Source organism: Ammospiza caudacuta, chromosome 14, assembly GCF_027887145.1.
Source record: "Ammospiza caudacuta isolate bAmmCau1 chromosome 14, bAmmCau1.pri, whole genome shotgun sequence".
Taxonomy (NCBI): domain Eukaryota; kingdom Metazoa; phylum Chordata; class Aves; order Passeriformes; family Passerellidae; genus Ammospiza; species Ammospiza caudacuta.
The window spans coordinates 19,197,153-19,213,231 of NC_080606.1; the positions used below are offsets into that span (position 1 = coordinate 19,197,153).

The following is a 16,079-nucleotide window of genomic DNA, read 5'->3' on the forward strand; positions in this document are numbered from 1 at the left end:
TCAATAGAATATTTAACTGTCTGCCTACTGGAAACTCACAGCCTTAATCTAACACTGATCCTCTGTCGTCCTTCATGTAAATATTGTTGGGATGTCAGCCAAAGCCTAGGGAAGTGAGCTTCATCTTGGTGGATGGGAATCTCTGGTGTCAGATACAGTCAGCCTGACTAATGAGAGCCACAGCTTGCCAAAACCTACAGCCTCGCTGTCTGTTCCAGCCATTGAGCGCGCTCAGAAACCCAGTGGCACCAGCCCAGCAGTCTACAGATCCCAATCAGCTATCAATAGCTTAAGTGTAAGTGATTGTGGATGAAGCACGAGCCAAATGTGTTTCCTTTTGCAGTTTTAGGACCTTCAGTATTGTTATTGCACCAGTAATGCTTGCATGGAATTAATCATAGACGTACCCACAAGGCAAAACATTATGAGAAGCTCTTTGTACTTTCCTAAAGTGTGCAGCTCTGAGGAGTGGAGGGAGCTGGAAGGCTTCCCAGCACAATGGGGCGTTCCCCACCATCAAGGGAGAGCTGGGGAATTTTACACTTTTCTTAAAACACCGAAATGTTGGTTGCTGGCCATCTCTCATCATGACATTGACCTCTCACGCCTCCACCCTGGAGCTCAGCATTTTCCCCTCCCTGGTGCTCTACTTTAAGTCTCTTTCAGATGAACACAGGGTTTTTCCATGCTGGTGGATCTTTACTCTGAAACACAGTGATGGACCACGAGGAGATGTTTGCCTAGGGGGGTGAGAGCATCAGAAAATCCTACAAAGACAGGGACAGATCTGCAAACCTGCTCTACATTGTCCACCCTGACTCACAGGGACCCTCCTGCTCTCTCTGCACGGCCATGGAGCTGCAGAAAGGGTTCAAAGCAGGCTCCAGCTCCACACCAACCAGGGATAACAGCAATGCCAGGGAAATGCCACCTGTGGGTTACACTGCCCCAGGGCCAACAGAAGACATGACAGAATTGCCAGAGTCTGAGAATCTGATCCATTTAATTAGATGCAACTTTGTTCTGGCAATTAAGTTTACCTTCATTAATCCAAAGGGCAGATAAACATGCATGTAAAACTATTCTAAGGTCAATAGTTAAATCTAAAACCTCATTATAAGCTTGGGGAAATGTCTTTACCCGTGAGTCATGGACAAGCTCAATTCCAGCAATCCAGCTGGGGTCTCATCCTGCCCCACCCCACCCCGTTCTGTTGGCCCCACAGCCACGGGGGTGAGATGGAGAACAAGCCCTGCAGTGTGTCTGGGGCTGTCAGAGCCACAGGGAGACTGCTCAACAACAGGAATGGAAAATAACTGCATGTCCATGCCTTGCACAGGCACTGCAAGGAGAGCACTCAGCCACACAGCTCCAGCCAAGCTGCTGCCAACCCATGGGCACTGGGCAGTGATTCTGGGTCCCACTGGGGGCTGCACACCTCACTGGGATCGTCCCACACACCCCTTGCTGTGGCTCCAATGCAGAGGTGGGATGCCCTCGCTCCCCAGGACGGGCTGCTCAGCTCTGCCCCAGCTCCTGCCAGTGCAGCCTCTGAGGATTTCTGGTTCCTGAGGCACATTCCTGCAGCGCTGCCCCCAGGTCAGGCTGGATTGTGCTGGCTCCTGGCCCCAGCTCACAGGGCTGTCAGCTAAATTGCACCACAGCACCGTTACTCTCAGTGAGGGTGCGACAGACAGACGGAGCCCAGCTGGATTTTCAAAACCTAAGCACTTTGCAACACTGACAGGCAGGGAAAAAACAACCACCAACCCACAACCCTCTTAGTCCGAGCAGATTTCATCTGGAAATACCCAAAGCTAGTCAGTGTGAGACCCCACAAAGTCATTCCTGCTGAACCACCTTCCTGACCAAGCCTTTTAAGTGTGTCTCTGGGAAATACAGAGCGATAGTACCAGCCCCAGTCAGTGCTACCAGTCCCCACCACATCCTTTACACAGCCCTTGTGCACGGGGATAAGGCAGGGCTGCAGTGACTGATGGAACTGGCGCTACAGACACAGTTAGCACAAGGACGAGAGTCAGGTTCATTGCCCTGAGTTCAGCAGCTGCAGAGAGGACGCTGGGGCTGAGCCACCAGCCCTCTCCTGTCCCACCAGATGCACCAAGGGTGAGGGGGCTCACCCCAAACGTGTCCCCCTGCCTGATTGCGCCCCTGAGCAGCAGCACAGGGAGGGAGCAGCTCAGTCCTGCACAGAGGGATGGGGACAGCTCAGTCCTGCAGTCCCTCTCCACAGGGACCCACCCTGGCTGCCTGCAGCGCTTGCTGCAATGCTGCCTCCCTGCCACTGCACGCTCCCTCACTGCTCCAACACTCGCACATGCAGCCTGCATTAGAATTAAAAAACCATTAAAGCTCGGAAAGGAAAAACTTTGACAGGATGCGTAATATACTAAGGATAATTAATTAAATTGGATGAGGCACTGGGGGACAGGAGAAGAGTGGATGGAGACTGCTCTTGGAAAAGGGATGGTAATGCACTGATGTTCAGTGTGTGCCATTAAAAAGCGGCCTTGGAAGAGGCGAGGATGAGCGACAGGGGCTTCCAGAGACGGCACCAGCCAGTTGGGCACCTCGGATGAGCAGCAAAAGAGGTGGTGGCGTGAAATGTGGCCAATTAGAGTCCTTAAAAAGCTATAATGATGGTGGAAAAGGCACAAGAGAGATGGAAAAGCAGAAATAGCAGCATATTGCTCAACAGCAGTGCTCTAGCAGTGACAGCCTGCTCCAGAGAGCTGCTCTCACCCACCCCACAGGGCACAGACACCAGTTCCAACCAGCTCCCACCTTCCCCAACCAGCTCCAGGCTCCTTGGGGCCGACAGGGGATTCATCCTGGAGAGCATCTGGCTCTCTGTGGGATCATTCTTCAGCTATTTGTAACTCCAGGTGCAGCTCCTGAGTGTGGGCAGCACCCTGCTGCATCCATCCATCCATCCATCCATCCATCCATCCGTCCGTCCGTCCATCCATCCATCCATCCATCCATCCATCCGTCCGTCCATCCATCCATCCGTCCATCCATCCATCCATCCATCCATCCGTCCATCCATCCGTCCGTCCGTCCATCCATCCATCCATCCATCCATCCATCCATCCATCCATCCCCTGAGGTGGGTGGGAGCAGCAGCAGAGATGGGGCCAGGGTGGGAGCATCAAAGGCAGCCCCAGCCAGCACAGCAGGCACAACACGATGAGACAGGCACAGCCTGGCTGTTCAGCAGGACAAAGTTTGAACAGGCTTAACAATAGCATCCGCACTGATCATTAGGCAATTACAAGTGCTGAAAGTTGACAAAGCACCAGGACCAAATGAATTATCTCCCCAAATCCTGCAGGCAGGAGCACGGAAAAGAGAAAAGTCATTGTCAACAGCCTCTGATAGCTCACTGGGTGCAGAGCGGTAACTAAAAACTAAAGGGCTGTTCATTTACTTGCTGCTCTGAGAGATGAAAGGGAAAGGGCAGGAAATGAGATCTACAGAAATATTCTCATCACTCAGGGGTGGTGGGAGGGAAGGTCCTGGAAACACTGATCCAGCCAGGATTGCTCAGCGCCTGGGGACATCTGATTCAGAGGAAGGGACTGCGTGTGTTTGGGAAGAGAAGGCAGATTTTGGCTGGGGGAATTGGCTTCTGAATCATCCCCACGTTCCTTGCTCAGCTCTGCACATTCCTGCACAGCCGCCAGCCCTGACCAGGGACAGCCCTGAGCTCTCCTCCAGGGTGTGGCAGACCCCAAAGTGCCACAGGGACCTGCAGGGCTCAGCCCAGGCAGGACCAGGTGAAAAGCAGGGCAGGCTCAGCCTGTCACACCGTGCTCCTCAAGCACAGCCCTGCACTCTGAGTGACTAGGCACGCTTTTCTGAAAAACATGCAAATGTGATTTAAAGACTCTAAGTGATACAGAATATATCACATCCCTTGGGAACCTGTTCCAGGGGGTAATTATTCTAATTCCTAAAATCATGCATCTCATTTGCAGCTGGAATTTTCCAAGGCAAATCTCCATCTCCCGAGGCTCTGTGTTGCTCACTGAGTTAGGGAGGTGCTCAGCAGCAGAGATCTCCTCTTCCCTCAGTCTGGTTCTGAGCACAGGCTTGGATGGCCAATGTCTCCAGCAAGGCTCAGAGCACGTCCCTGAGGATGCCAGTCTCCCTCGGGTCCTATTTCAAGCCCAGTGCTCTCAGCTGAGAGAATCCTGGTGGATTCAAAAGGCTTTGAGTGAGCTCCCAAATCTCCAGACACGTGTTTGGGGGGGTGAAAGGCAATTTGTTCACCTATCCCAGGAGCTCCTGAGCAGTGTCCAGTGAGCCAGGGGACATGTTTGCACTGACAGGGCATCTCCTGTCCATGTGCTTGCCAGAGCTCGTGGTCCTTGCAAGGCAAGGCTGCTAAAGAAGGGCTTGTGTGGATTTTTACAGTGAATTAATTCAACATATCCACCCAGTAACAATGGAGGAAGACTGACAAAGCAGAGGTCAGGCAATGAGGGAATTGCAGGTAGAATTGTTAATTTTAATTACTTGCCTTCATTAAGATGAGGTTTCTGGATCCTACAGTGATGACTAACGGGTCAAAATTTTTGCATGAGTGAATAGACTTCCGCTAAAGGGTGAAACAGACACAGAATTGGTTTTGTATTTTACAGGGGCTTTTCCAGCACATGACGCAGAGAATTCCCAGAACCCAGCACATACCAGAGGGGAGCAATCAGTAGGTGCAAGATAAACATTTTCATGAGGCACAGAAGTGCCCAGAAAGAGCCCAGCAAGGTGGAAGTAAGTGACAGACAAGGTAAAACACAAGTTATACTCGAGCTGTCTGTGTCTCCTTGGCACTAGAATGAGCTGCAATACAAGAATGAGGGCTACCCGTGCTCCTGACAGCACTGAAAGGAAACAAAAGCTTGGAACAAGCCAAACACATTCAATTTGCCTGAATAATTCAGGCTGCTGAGTCATCATGTGCCTCATGGCCTGTCATGGGGACAGGCTGCCCTGCACAGGAAGGGTCTGTGAATGAGTGGGACCCACACTCACCTGAGAGTGGCTGCAGAGCCTGTCAGAACAATGCAGGACACAGCAGTCACCTGTGAGTGCTGCTGGCAGCTCCTGGGAGCCTGCCAGGACACACAGCAGGGCATCCTGCTCACACAGCTCCCGTGGAACAGCAGGGGCACAAACAACAAACACAGGGCTGCAGGAGAGCTGGAGGGCACTGCTGGCACGGGCATGGAGTGACAGGGCAAGGGGGAATAGCTTCAGAGGCCAGATAAGACATCAGCAATGAATCCTTTACTGTGGGGTGCTGAGACCCAGCACAGCTTGCCCAGAGAAGCTGAGGGTGCCCCACTCCTGGAAGTGTCCAAGGCAGGCTGGATGGGGCTCTGAGAAACACGGGATGGTGGCAGGCGTCCCTGCAGATGATCCCTACAGTCCCTTCCCACCCAAACCATTGTGTGGTGATGATGATGATGGGCTGGTAAACACAGAGAGTAAAAAACAAACCAAAGTCCAGTATACTGGACTATATATACATAGTAACTATACAGTAGTTACTATATATAGTCATATATAGTTAGTATTTATAACTATACATATAAATAGTAACTATATAGTAGTTAGTATACATAGTTATATATAGTTAGTATACATAGTTACTACATATATATATATATATATATATATATATATATATACACACACACATATATATAGTAAATTTCCGGAACACACAGAGCATGCCTGACCCTCCAATAATGCAGTATTTACACCCTCCAAAAATGCAGCTCCTGTCCCAAAAACACCCATCTCTGACAGTTCCTGAATTACTCCTGTGCACAGTCTAACTTCAGGTTTCCAACCCAACTGCTGTTCCCACACAAGAGCTGCCCCTGACAACCCCTCCCCAAGCTGTGCCCAGTCCAGGATCACAGGGAGCGGAGCTGAGGCAGTTCCTGTCCCGGGACAATGGCTCAGAGCCCCGTGGCTCCTGCAGAGCTGCCAGGACCAGCCCGAGCAGACAGGCAGCGCCCCACTCACACAGCTCCGGCTCTGCTCGGCTCCTCGCTGAAGCTGACGCTTCCCAAGCAGGCAGAGGAAATCAAGTGCCCGACCTATTTTGGTTTGCAGGAGATGAGGACACCCACCTCCCTTGGCTCCTCACGAACACTCCCAACCGACGCTCTCACTCTTTCATTTTTCACACGAAACAGAGCAGGAACAGCCACAAAACTGCTCTGCCTCCAGCACGCACCCAGCACAGCCAAGATTCTCCCCAGAAGTGCCAGAAGCTCCTCACCTTTCCCTCATCCCCAGCAGCTGCAGGTGCTCAGCACCCATGGGCGGTGGCACCCTGGGCACAGGGACCCTGCTGTCCCTGTCCCCACAGCTCCCCTGTGCCAGGGGGCTCTGCAGCCCTTCCCTGGCGTGCCAGGCAGCATCTGTGGTGAAATCTCACCAAATGATCCAAGATAGCTCCCTCCAGCTGGGACCGATTGAATATAGCCTGGGCACCGGATGATGTGGGAAATCAGTCGTAGCTGAGCACAAATTGCATGCACAGAGGTAATTACTGCAGCACAAGGTTGGTAGCACCACTACCCACATGACAGTGTGTCTCAGCAGTTTTCATTTCCTATTGCTTCAATTCAGACAGGGGGCTTTTCATCTTTTTTTCCCTTTTTTTTTTCCCTGTGGTTCAATTTAAACTCTTTTTCCTGCAGGGACTGACGCTCAGCCAGGATTTCTTTGGGATGAAGCTCTGGTTTCACTACAGCCAGTCATCCCATACACCTAAAATTCCCCAGTTTGTGACACCCAGACCTCGAGGCTGGCCCAGTGCCCTGCCCAGGTGTGGCTGTCACCCAAGGTGAGGTGACAGGTGACACAGTGTCACCAGCTGTCACCTGCTGCCACGTGCCAGCACCCCAGGCAGCTGTGGATGCTGGTCATGAAACATGACCTGCTGGCAGCCAGTGAAGCCAGCTAGGAAGCAAGTTGTTCTTCACACTTGGAAAAGGGTGAAATACAATAAGGAAAATGGAACAAAAAGGGGTTTCTGCTGGAAAATAAAAACACTGAGGGAGCTAATGCTGAGAGTGGGGAAACCAATCACTACCATTACAGATACTCAGCAAAAACAGGGGCCACCTTACGAGTGCTGTGATTATACACATCGTGACTAACACACATCTATAATAATACTTGTACAAAGAACTTATTTCCCAAACAGACACAGGGGTTAAATGCAGGAGGGAAGGGGAAATGACTGAGCAAAGGCAACACACACCCAGCCAGAGCCTGGCACAGCCCACGCTCCTGCTGCCCACCCACCCACTCCCCACGTACCTGCGTGCACCAGGAGGAAAGGCTGCCAAACTTCTTAATAATTCTGTGACCCATTTAAAACCATCTAGTCTTACATTCATATATGCTGCATGAGAAATAAAATACAGCACTCCCGAGTTTTGAGTGGCAGCACTTCCCTCTAGACAGATAAAAGCTGCGAGTTCTCTGTGCTGTTTGGTGCCAATTATTACAGAGTTTTGACTTATATATTATTACATAGATCATTTAGTAAAACAACCTACATACAAACCCAGTGGTGTGTCTCCCCTCAGCAGACACCTGCAGGAGCTGGAGCAGCCCAGACACTCACCCATATCACATTTTGGAGACGGGTGGGCTCCTTGCCCTGCACCCAGGGGAGTCACAGCTCCTGCCCTGCAGCGTGCAGCCTAATTAGCAGAGGTCCAATCAATTTATAGTTATCACACACATAAATGTAACTGCACCATGTTTTGGAGGGTAACAGGCACCCAACTTGTGGCAGCCCCTCAGGAGAGGCTGGCTCACACCTGAACCCCCAGGTACCAGGGCAGGGTCCACCTGCTGCCCCACCTGTGCCCAGGGGCTGCCCCCAAGCCCCCAGGCCCTGTCCCTGCCCCTGCAGAGCCCGGGGTCACCATGCTGCTGGGGCTGATTATGCCTTTAATAAAGGGCCCTGTATTTTCCAGAGGCTGCAAAATTGATGCGGGTTGCCATGGCAAGCACACATTTTCCCATTTAGCAGAATAATAGGCAGCTTTGTATAATTCACTGATTTCTGATGATTTCTTACCCCAAGTGCAAGTCGCTCAAGTTATATAAGTCACCTGTTGTTTAGTCAATCTGGCAATTTTAATTAGAATAAATTTTTATGATTCGTCTTTGCAACACTCAGAGCAGCTCTGCCACCAGAATGCCGAGATGTCTGTAAATTATACAGGCCCCAATCACATCTCTTTTTTTGCTGTTTTAATTACAGAAACATTGCAGCATTAATCATGTAAGCCTCTGTAAAACAAGTAACAGCCATCCCCTATCATAATTAAAAAGAAAGGCCAAGCAAACAGGAGCTCTGGAGTTTACCATATTTCCTCTGAAAATTATATTTTAACTTAAGAGTTCCACAAACATTGGTTTTATTTGGCTCTAATTAGCGCTGTGAAGGAAACACCGAAAGGTTAATAAGAGATGTTAGTTTGTAATGCAAGTTTCCCAGTGCCAGCCCCAGCAGTTCAGTCTGTTTCCAGAGTCATTAACGATGTAGATTGATTACAGGAGGAGATTGGGAAGTGCTGGCTTGCTGCGATAGCAGAAGGTTTGGTTTTATTCATATACCTTCCCCACTGCTCAATCTGATGGCCATTACCTTGACCACTTTGTGAGAAGGAAAGTGTTAAAGGCTTCCTCAGAAGTTACTGGCAGAGGGGCAAAAGAGGCCAGTGAGACTTTTCTGACTTGTTTGAGAGGCAAAAGGAAGCTGCGAGCTTGCCTAAATTGTTTATTTATCTTCAAACATCTTAAAATGCAAGTATTGGGCAGTGGTTCTGGAAAAGGAGGCTTTGGCAGAGCCAGGGTTAAAACCACCCCATCTTCATCTGAGACAAAGATCTTCTCTGCAAAGGTTCTCCTTGGGCTGGAGTTCAGGAACAGTTAACAAAACCAAGCAGAAATACAAGCTGAAATTCTCTAATCTGAAATACCTCTTCCTCATATCTCCCATAAATTGCTCTCCAGTCACCCAGTAAAAATATGGGTAAGCAATGACTGAATTTGACAAAATCTCATTAAAAAGTACAATAAAACAGTAGAAACTCTCCAAATTTCTGGGCTGATCATTCATCCATTGCAAACCTACACAACGGGGCATGGATTCAAGTTTTAATTTTCCTCTCCAAGTTGCCAAAATGTTCACATCTGCTGAGTGTTCTCTGTGCTTAGGGGGAAAAAACTTGAGGATCTAAAGGTTATAACTCCTGTGACCCTGAATGGAGCAACTTCAGTGATGAAGACTCCATAAGAACTATCTTTGAAGGAGCCTCAAAGCTGAAAGAAGAGTGCCAGGAACGTGGGATACAGGACAATGCTTCTCCTGCAAACAAAGGAGGCTGCACATCTGTTTGTTATTTAGTTCCGCTCTTGCAGAGGGGGATTGGCTTCACTTACAGCCATGGGGATGATTTCAGTGCCCCCAGAACCCTCAGCAAGGACTGCTCCAAGCTGTGCTCAGGGAGAGCAGCACTGAGGAGAGCAGCACAGGGATGTGTCTGTGCCAAGCAGCAATTCCATGGACAGATTAACCCTCCTGAAGGGACCCCTGCCCTGCTGCAGCACAGAGTGAAGGCAGCTGAGCCCAAAGTGGGGCCACCTGTCCCTCTGTCCAGGGATGTGATGTGTGATGCTGCCCACATCACCCTCTGAAGGAGCTGAGCTCCAGTCAATGGTCCCACAAAAGACATTATGCCCTCCACAACCCCAGTTAGGAAATGTGAGCAGGAGCTCGGGGAGGATGGAGAGAGCGTGGGCAAAAGCACCAGTGACCTCCACACAGAGCTGAACTCAAATGCTCAACACGCAATCATTAAAAGTGTGGGAATCACAAGACAATGAACTCCTCTGCCCAAAGAGCAGCTTACCCACTGGCCAGGAAAATCCTCCTCAGGGCTTACAGGGTACGTGAGGAGCTGATTGCTCCCTGCAGGCTGGCCACTGCAGGAGCACCACTGAGCTCACTGAGGCTGCTTTGGCAGAGCTGTGCAATAATAGAGAAATCACAGGAGCTGGGATAATTGACACTGCCCTGAAAGAAAGCTCACAGCATTCATCCATCTTAAGGGATGTGCTGTCACTCACACGTTAATGTCATACTTTATGTCTTGTGCTGCATGTATGAATACAAGAAATTAGGTGCTTTTATTAATTTGTAGAAGCTTCCAGAGGAATGCAGCCCCCAAAGCCCTAGAATATGTCACTGAGGTCTTTATGTGCTCTACAGAAAGGCTTTTCTGCAGAGTGAAAGGGAGTTGTAGGCAGAACGACTGCTGGAAATCAGCTTACAAAAAATCAACAGTTTCTAATACCTGTGTTTGCCTCCAGTTAATACCATTAGTCATGTTCTCAATTCACAACTGAAATACACCCAGACACTATGGAGATGAGCATGAGAACCAATTGGAATATTCCAGATAAAACCTGATCCCCTAAATGATGATACTTCTGAATAATTTGGGATGCAACCAGCAGAAAAGTTTCAGTGAATGTCACAGGCCCATTTCTCCTTTACACCCAAATCTTATTTCTATACTGTGTGATAGTATAAAGAAGACTTAACATAACTACTTAAATATAACCCATTTCTATTCAAAGAACCCTACATCTTGCTGGGGTTTATGGGACTCAGACACAATTAAATCTCCCCTGTGAGCAAAGTTACACAGATGTGGAAATGAATGCGGGATCAGGTCTTTCCAGATGACATTTCACGTGAACCTTTACTGCTGATCTGGCACCAGAAAAGTGGAAGCGATGCTTTTAGAAGCAATTCTCTGTAGAGAGCCATTACTGACATTGCTTAAAACCCTCTCATTTTGATTTAAAGCTTTTTCACTATTTTATGTCGGTGGTGACTATTTCTAACACTGCCATTTTCTGATTAGCCTGTGCTTATTATTTTCATATTTTCTATTTTTGTCTTAAACAGTGAATCACTGCTTCATTGGACCAATGATTTTCTTTCTGTAATTGATGGCTAAAATACTGGCCAGCACTGGGAATTAAGATAAGTGTGAAATCTGTTGCTTCTAACATTAAAAACTTATATTGGAAATACCTCCTTTCTGATTTCTGTGCTGGCTCCCACGACTTAGAGAGTATGAGAATGGCTCTTGCTCAAGGCAAGGTGAAAAAGGCAGTAGAATACATTTAAGCATATCTAGGTGCCTGTGCACATCCACACAAAGAAAACAAGTCAAACCTGCACAAACACTGTGATTGGAAGAGGGCAAAGGGATATAAAGGAAAAAGTACCAGTATGAGGAAAACCAAGGGAGGAGTAACTACCTGAATCACAAAACAGAGTATCCAGCCTCAAAGATGCTAATTCAGGTCCTGAGGGATCTAATCAGCCTCTTTGTTGAAGTAAAGATAAAACTTTTTGACAGCAAACGCTTTCTGATAAAATGGAATTTTCAATTACCCTGTGAACATCTTGTCCAGGGAAAGCCACTACCACAGCCTGCAGGGCTGGGAAACATCTCCCACCGAGTTCTGCCCGTGGTGCTGGGGGAAACGGGGCTCAGGAGCTCCCAGCAGTGCTCACCCCACACCTGTCCTCAGGGGCAGCTCCTGCACCAGCTCCACACCTGAGCTCCTCCTGCAACCCAGGGCTGCCTCCAGAGCTGCGCTTGGAGCCTCGGCTACACCAGGACACGGAGAAAATCCACCCCATCCTGTGGGGAAACAGGCCAAGGCACAAAGGGGAGCCCAGGATTGTGTCCCATCTCCAGCAGGCTTCTCCAGCCATCCCAAACCATCACTGGGATCCAGCAGCTGCCTGAAACCCCCCTCCCTCAGAGAAGCCCTGGAGGTTCAGCTGAGGACTCGTTAGGAATTGAGCACATATAAACTTCCAGCAGCGCTTAGCACCTCCACAAATAAACAAACAATTACAGGCAGCCAGGCAATTGCTGAAGGTGGAACGGCACCAGTGCCCGCCTCCCTCTGCATCCCATTCGTGCCAATTAGCAGGGGAAGGAAAACAATCCTGGCCTGTAATGAACTCCAAATTGGGTACATATTAGAGCAATTAAAGCCATCTTTTCATCAGATGAATTTATAATCAATAATTAAGATCCTGAGGTAAAGAGGGACTGGGCAGAAGTCCTGCTCCCAAAATACGCAATGTGGCCGAGCTCCAGGCAGCATTTCTGATGACCTGCTGCTACCCACTAAAGCTCAGCACTCTCCATGCCATGGTTTGCCATTTTTCTAGGTCATTTCCAAAGGAGGAGAAAGGGCTCCTGCCAGCAGGACTGGCAGCTGGTGTCACTCCCACCCAAAGTGGCACCAGGACAGTCAAACACCAGCAGCTCCCTGGGGCTCCCACGCCCAAGTACTGACCACTGGTGTAAGACAACAAAGGAGCTTGGATCCATCCAAGCCCGCCTCCCTCTGCAGGAAATGCAGCATCTCAGCAGGCAAAGGCTGGCCAGACAGGTCCACACTGACCACCCTGAGCCACCACACAGGATGATCCTCTACCAGCCAGCTACGGGGATTTCTGCCAGCCACAACTCATGGAGGACTCGTGGTGCCTCAAGCTGAGGTCCAAGCCCAGCAGAGACTGGACACAGGGGAGCCCCACCAGGGTCCCTGCCAGGAGATCATTGCCACTAACAAGCAAACTCCAACAACAACTCTCTCACCCCATTTCTCTGGGATTACATGAGATGCACTTTGGGCAGGGACAGCAAGCAAAGTATGGGTACATGCCAGGCTGCTCTCCAGACAAGGGCTGTGTGTTTGGAGCAGTAGTCAGCCAACAGTCCTGCACATCCTTCTCAATGAATTTATCCTTCTCAATGAATTTCTGGTGTTTTCTCCCCACCCTGCCACTCTGCCCCAAAATCAGGTAAAAATTACCAAGTGAAAACCATTGCTTTAATCATGTGGGAACTGCTGTTATCACCATCATCTCAGCATCTTGATTTTCCTGATTATTTTCTGCAGTTCCTGTTTCACAAATCAGCTCAGGCAACACTCTCTTTAACCTCTTTTCCAGCTTCTGTGACAGTAACCACTCACTTCCTCTCATTGCTCCACCAGCACCCCAATAACCTCACAGGGTCACCCCGAGCTCTTCCACACCAGACAGTGTGGGTCCTGCAGGGCAGGAGAGCTGATTGTGGCACACCGGCCTGCAGGTGCAGCTGGGTGCCAGTGCAGCACTACCCTGCTGCTTTCCTCCCAAAATAAACCAGATCCAGGAGCACCAACCCCTTGGGCCATTGCGGGACCAGGACACAGACAGACTGCTTTCAGAAGTCACCTTCTGGAAATACGCCTGATTTTTGGGTGTATTTTACATGCAGAGGGAAGTCCATGCTACAACAGAGTGAACCATATTTACTCCCATCTGACTCCTCCAAGGAGCTCTGCCTCCAACTCAGCCTCTTTAACTTATTTGCATTGTTATCAGAGCCAGCACGCAGACTTATCAGAAATGTAATCCCTGTAAAACCCTATCTGCAGCCCATTGAGATTGGGTTTTTTGCTGAAGAAATGTGACAAAAAATTAACAGATGCTGCTCAGACCATTCACCGGGATGGGAATCAATTATGAACATTTTTGCTTCCACAGTCATCCCTTACTACAAATGCATCTTAGGAAACCCTCTCCTGATCGAAATGAAAAAGCATTTCTTTGTAATAGAAGAATAATAAATGATAGCTATCAGCCTGCATTCTCTGACACGGTGCTGGTCCGCAGAGAATTAAACTGCCACTGTACAGTTATACAAATGTTTAATTTTTTTCATCTTTGGCCACAGTAGGGTTGTCTGGAAATACATTATCGCTGCGGATGCCATCCCTCTCCAATTAGTGCGGCTGGCAGCGTGCAATGTGTAGGTGACCTCTGTGTTCCCCTCCTCGTGGAGTCTCACAGGGTTAACTGTGGCCATTTAACAGACTCCATCGAGAATTAATACAGCCATCAGAATCTCCAGAAAAATCCCACACCCGGTGCCGCAGATGGCAAGAACTCTCTCTCCCCCGTTTGACTCTTTTATGACAGCAAAACAAAGGCTTTTAATGATGTTTACCATGAACTGAATTAAACAGCTGAAGACCAGTTCATAATCACAGCATTTTGTTTTCACATCCTTAAGTCTTTTAGCAGTGGGGCTTCCAGTGGAGCCTCAGCTCCAGCTTATCTCAAGATATAGCCAAGTGCCCCGAGGCTCCCCCGCGCCCGAGCACCAAACCTCCTTAATTGAAACAGACAGGATGTTTGCATTGGCTGCTTGCATCCCTCAGACACTAAAAGCGACATCCATGCCCAAGTACAAATGACACTTGGGCTCAGCTGAACTCCTCTGACTGCCTTCCTCCAGCTAACACCAGTCTGGCTTCAGAGCAGGACTCCATCCCTGCACACGGGGACCAGAAGAGCTGAAAGCTGCCACCTTTGCAGGGGAAAAGAAGCAAACCCTCGCCCAGTGGCCTGAGCTAATCCCTTGTGGGATGCCTGGCTGGTTGTCCATGTGCTCTGCTGACCTTTGGGAGGGTTGGGATCGGAGGGCTGGGAACGGAGGGCTGGGAATGGAGGGCTGGGACGGGAAAACCATCGGTGCTCCGGAGGGGAGGCGGGCAGGGACCAGCCCTGGGCACAGCGCCCTAATTCCTGCCCTAATCCCAGCTCCAGCACTCCCTCACTGTCAGGCACATCTCAGGTTTTTTGCTTGTGAGCAGAGGATAATCCCAACTGCTGGTTTACCTGACAGGCGTGGAGTGAAGATTAATTAATATCCACCCAGCACTCTGACGACGCACAGCGCTATCCCCAGCAAGCACTGAGCACCCTCACTGCTCACCCACCGGGGCAGCAGCAGAGGGGCACGGGGGCCGTGGGCACCCCCAGGGCACAGGCTCACCTTGCTCGGGGCCCTGGGAGCCCACGGAGGGCACGCTGGTGTTGAGCACGTCGTTGACGGCCGTGTCGCAGTAGAGCCCGCGCTGCACGTCGTGCTCGCTGTCCGTCTGGTCGCTCTCCTCGTGCCCGCTGTCCTTCAGGCTGTTCCCCTCCAAGTCCTTGAACGTGGAGCTGCTGGGGAAACACAGCTGTCACTGGCTGGGTGGGACACGGTGGCCCCTGACACCCCGGGGTGCTGCAGTGAGAGCTGCGGGGATGGGAGGTGCGTGTTCCCCCAGCACCCAGTGACACCCAGTGGCACCCAATGACACCCAATGACACCCAGTGAAACCCAGTGATGCCCAGTAACATCCACTGGCACCCACTGGCACCCAGTGACACCCAGTGGCACCCAATGGCACCCAGGGACGCCCAGTGACACCCCCCAGTGACACCCAGTGGCACCAATGACACTGCCAGGCACAGAGAGCTGGGCAGGGACTGGGGGGACACTCCCTGACGGGCACCTCTGCCCCCCAAAACACAGCATCCAGCCTGCACCACCCCTGCTCCTGCCCCTGTGGGTACCCCTCAGGCTGCCCTGCATCTTGCAGAAGCTCAGAGTGAAGCAGGATTTGAAATAAAATTTAAAAAATATACATTAAGTGAGCTGCTTCTACAACTTGGCTCTCCCAAGCTGCACTACCTCATACTGAAGTTACACAAGATCTAAACCTCATTTTTTTAGGTTATAAGCCAAGTACTAATCACTTCAAGCACAAAAACAAAAGTCTTCCTGGAAACAGGAGTGTCTTTTAATCATGATGATGCATTCTGATTTTTAAAAATAAACCAGTGATTGTGGGTCCAAGTTCACGCAGCTTTAAGGAAATCTGACACGCAGTCAGACATCCTTGACATCCTCTGCAAGCACAGGCACAGCTGGGAGGACCAAGCACTGAGCTGCTCCCAGATCTGCCCAGGGCTGAGCGGCCCCAGAGCCCCTGCAATGCAGCCAGAGGGATGGAGGGAGGGCAGCTCCTGTGAAGACAGGCTGGGGGAGCTGGGATTGCTCACCCTGGACAATGTTCTGGGAATACAGCCT

At 50.1% G+C, this 16,079-nt stretch overlaps 1 protein-coding gene across 2 annotated transcripts in view; it reads right to left on the reverse strand.

Moving 5' to 3' along the window:
* The window catches only part of PCDH19 (protocadherin 19), a 60,120-nt gene that overhangs the window by 12,546 nt on the left and 31,495 nt on the right, over positions 1 to 16,079 (reverse strand). Inside the window, exon 4 of one of the 2 annotated variants that reach the window (XM_058814083.1) lies at positions 14,997 to 15,166. In XM_058814083.1, coding sequence (XP_058670066.1) covers positions 14,997 to 15,166 — 170 coding nt within the window. Of the gene's footprint in view, positions 1 to 14,996; positions 15,170 to 16,079 lie in introns of both variants that reach the window. The other variant, XM_058814081.1, reaches the window with a different exon arrangement.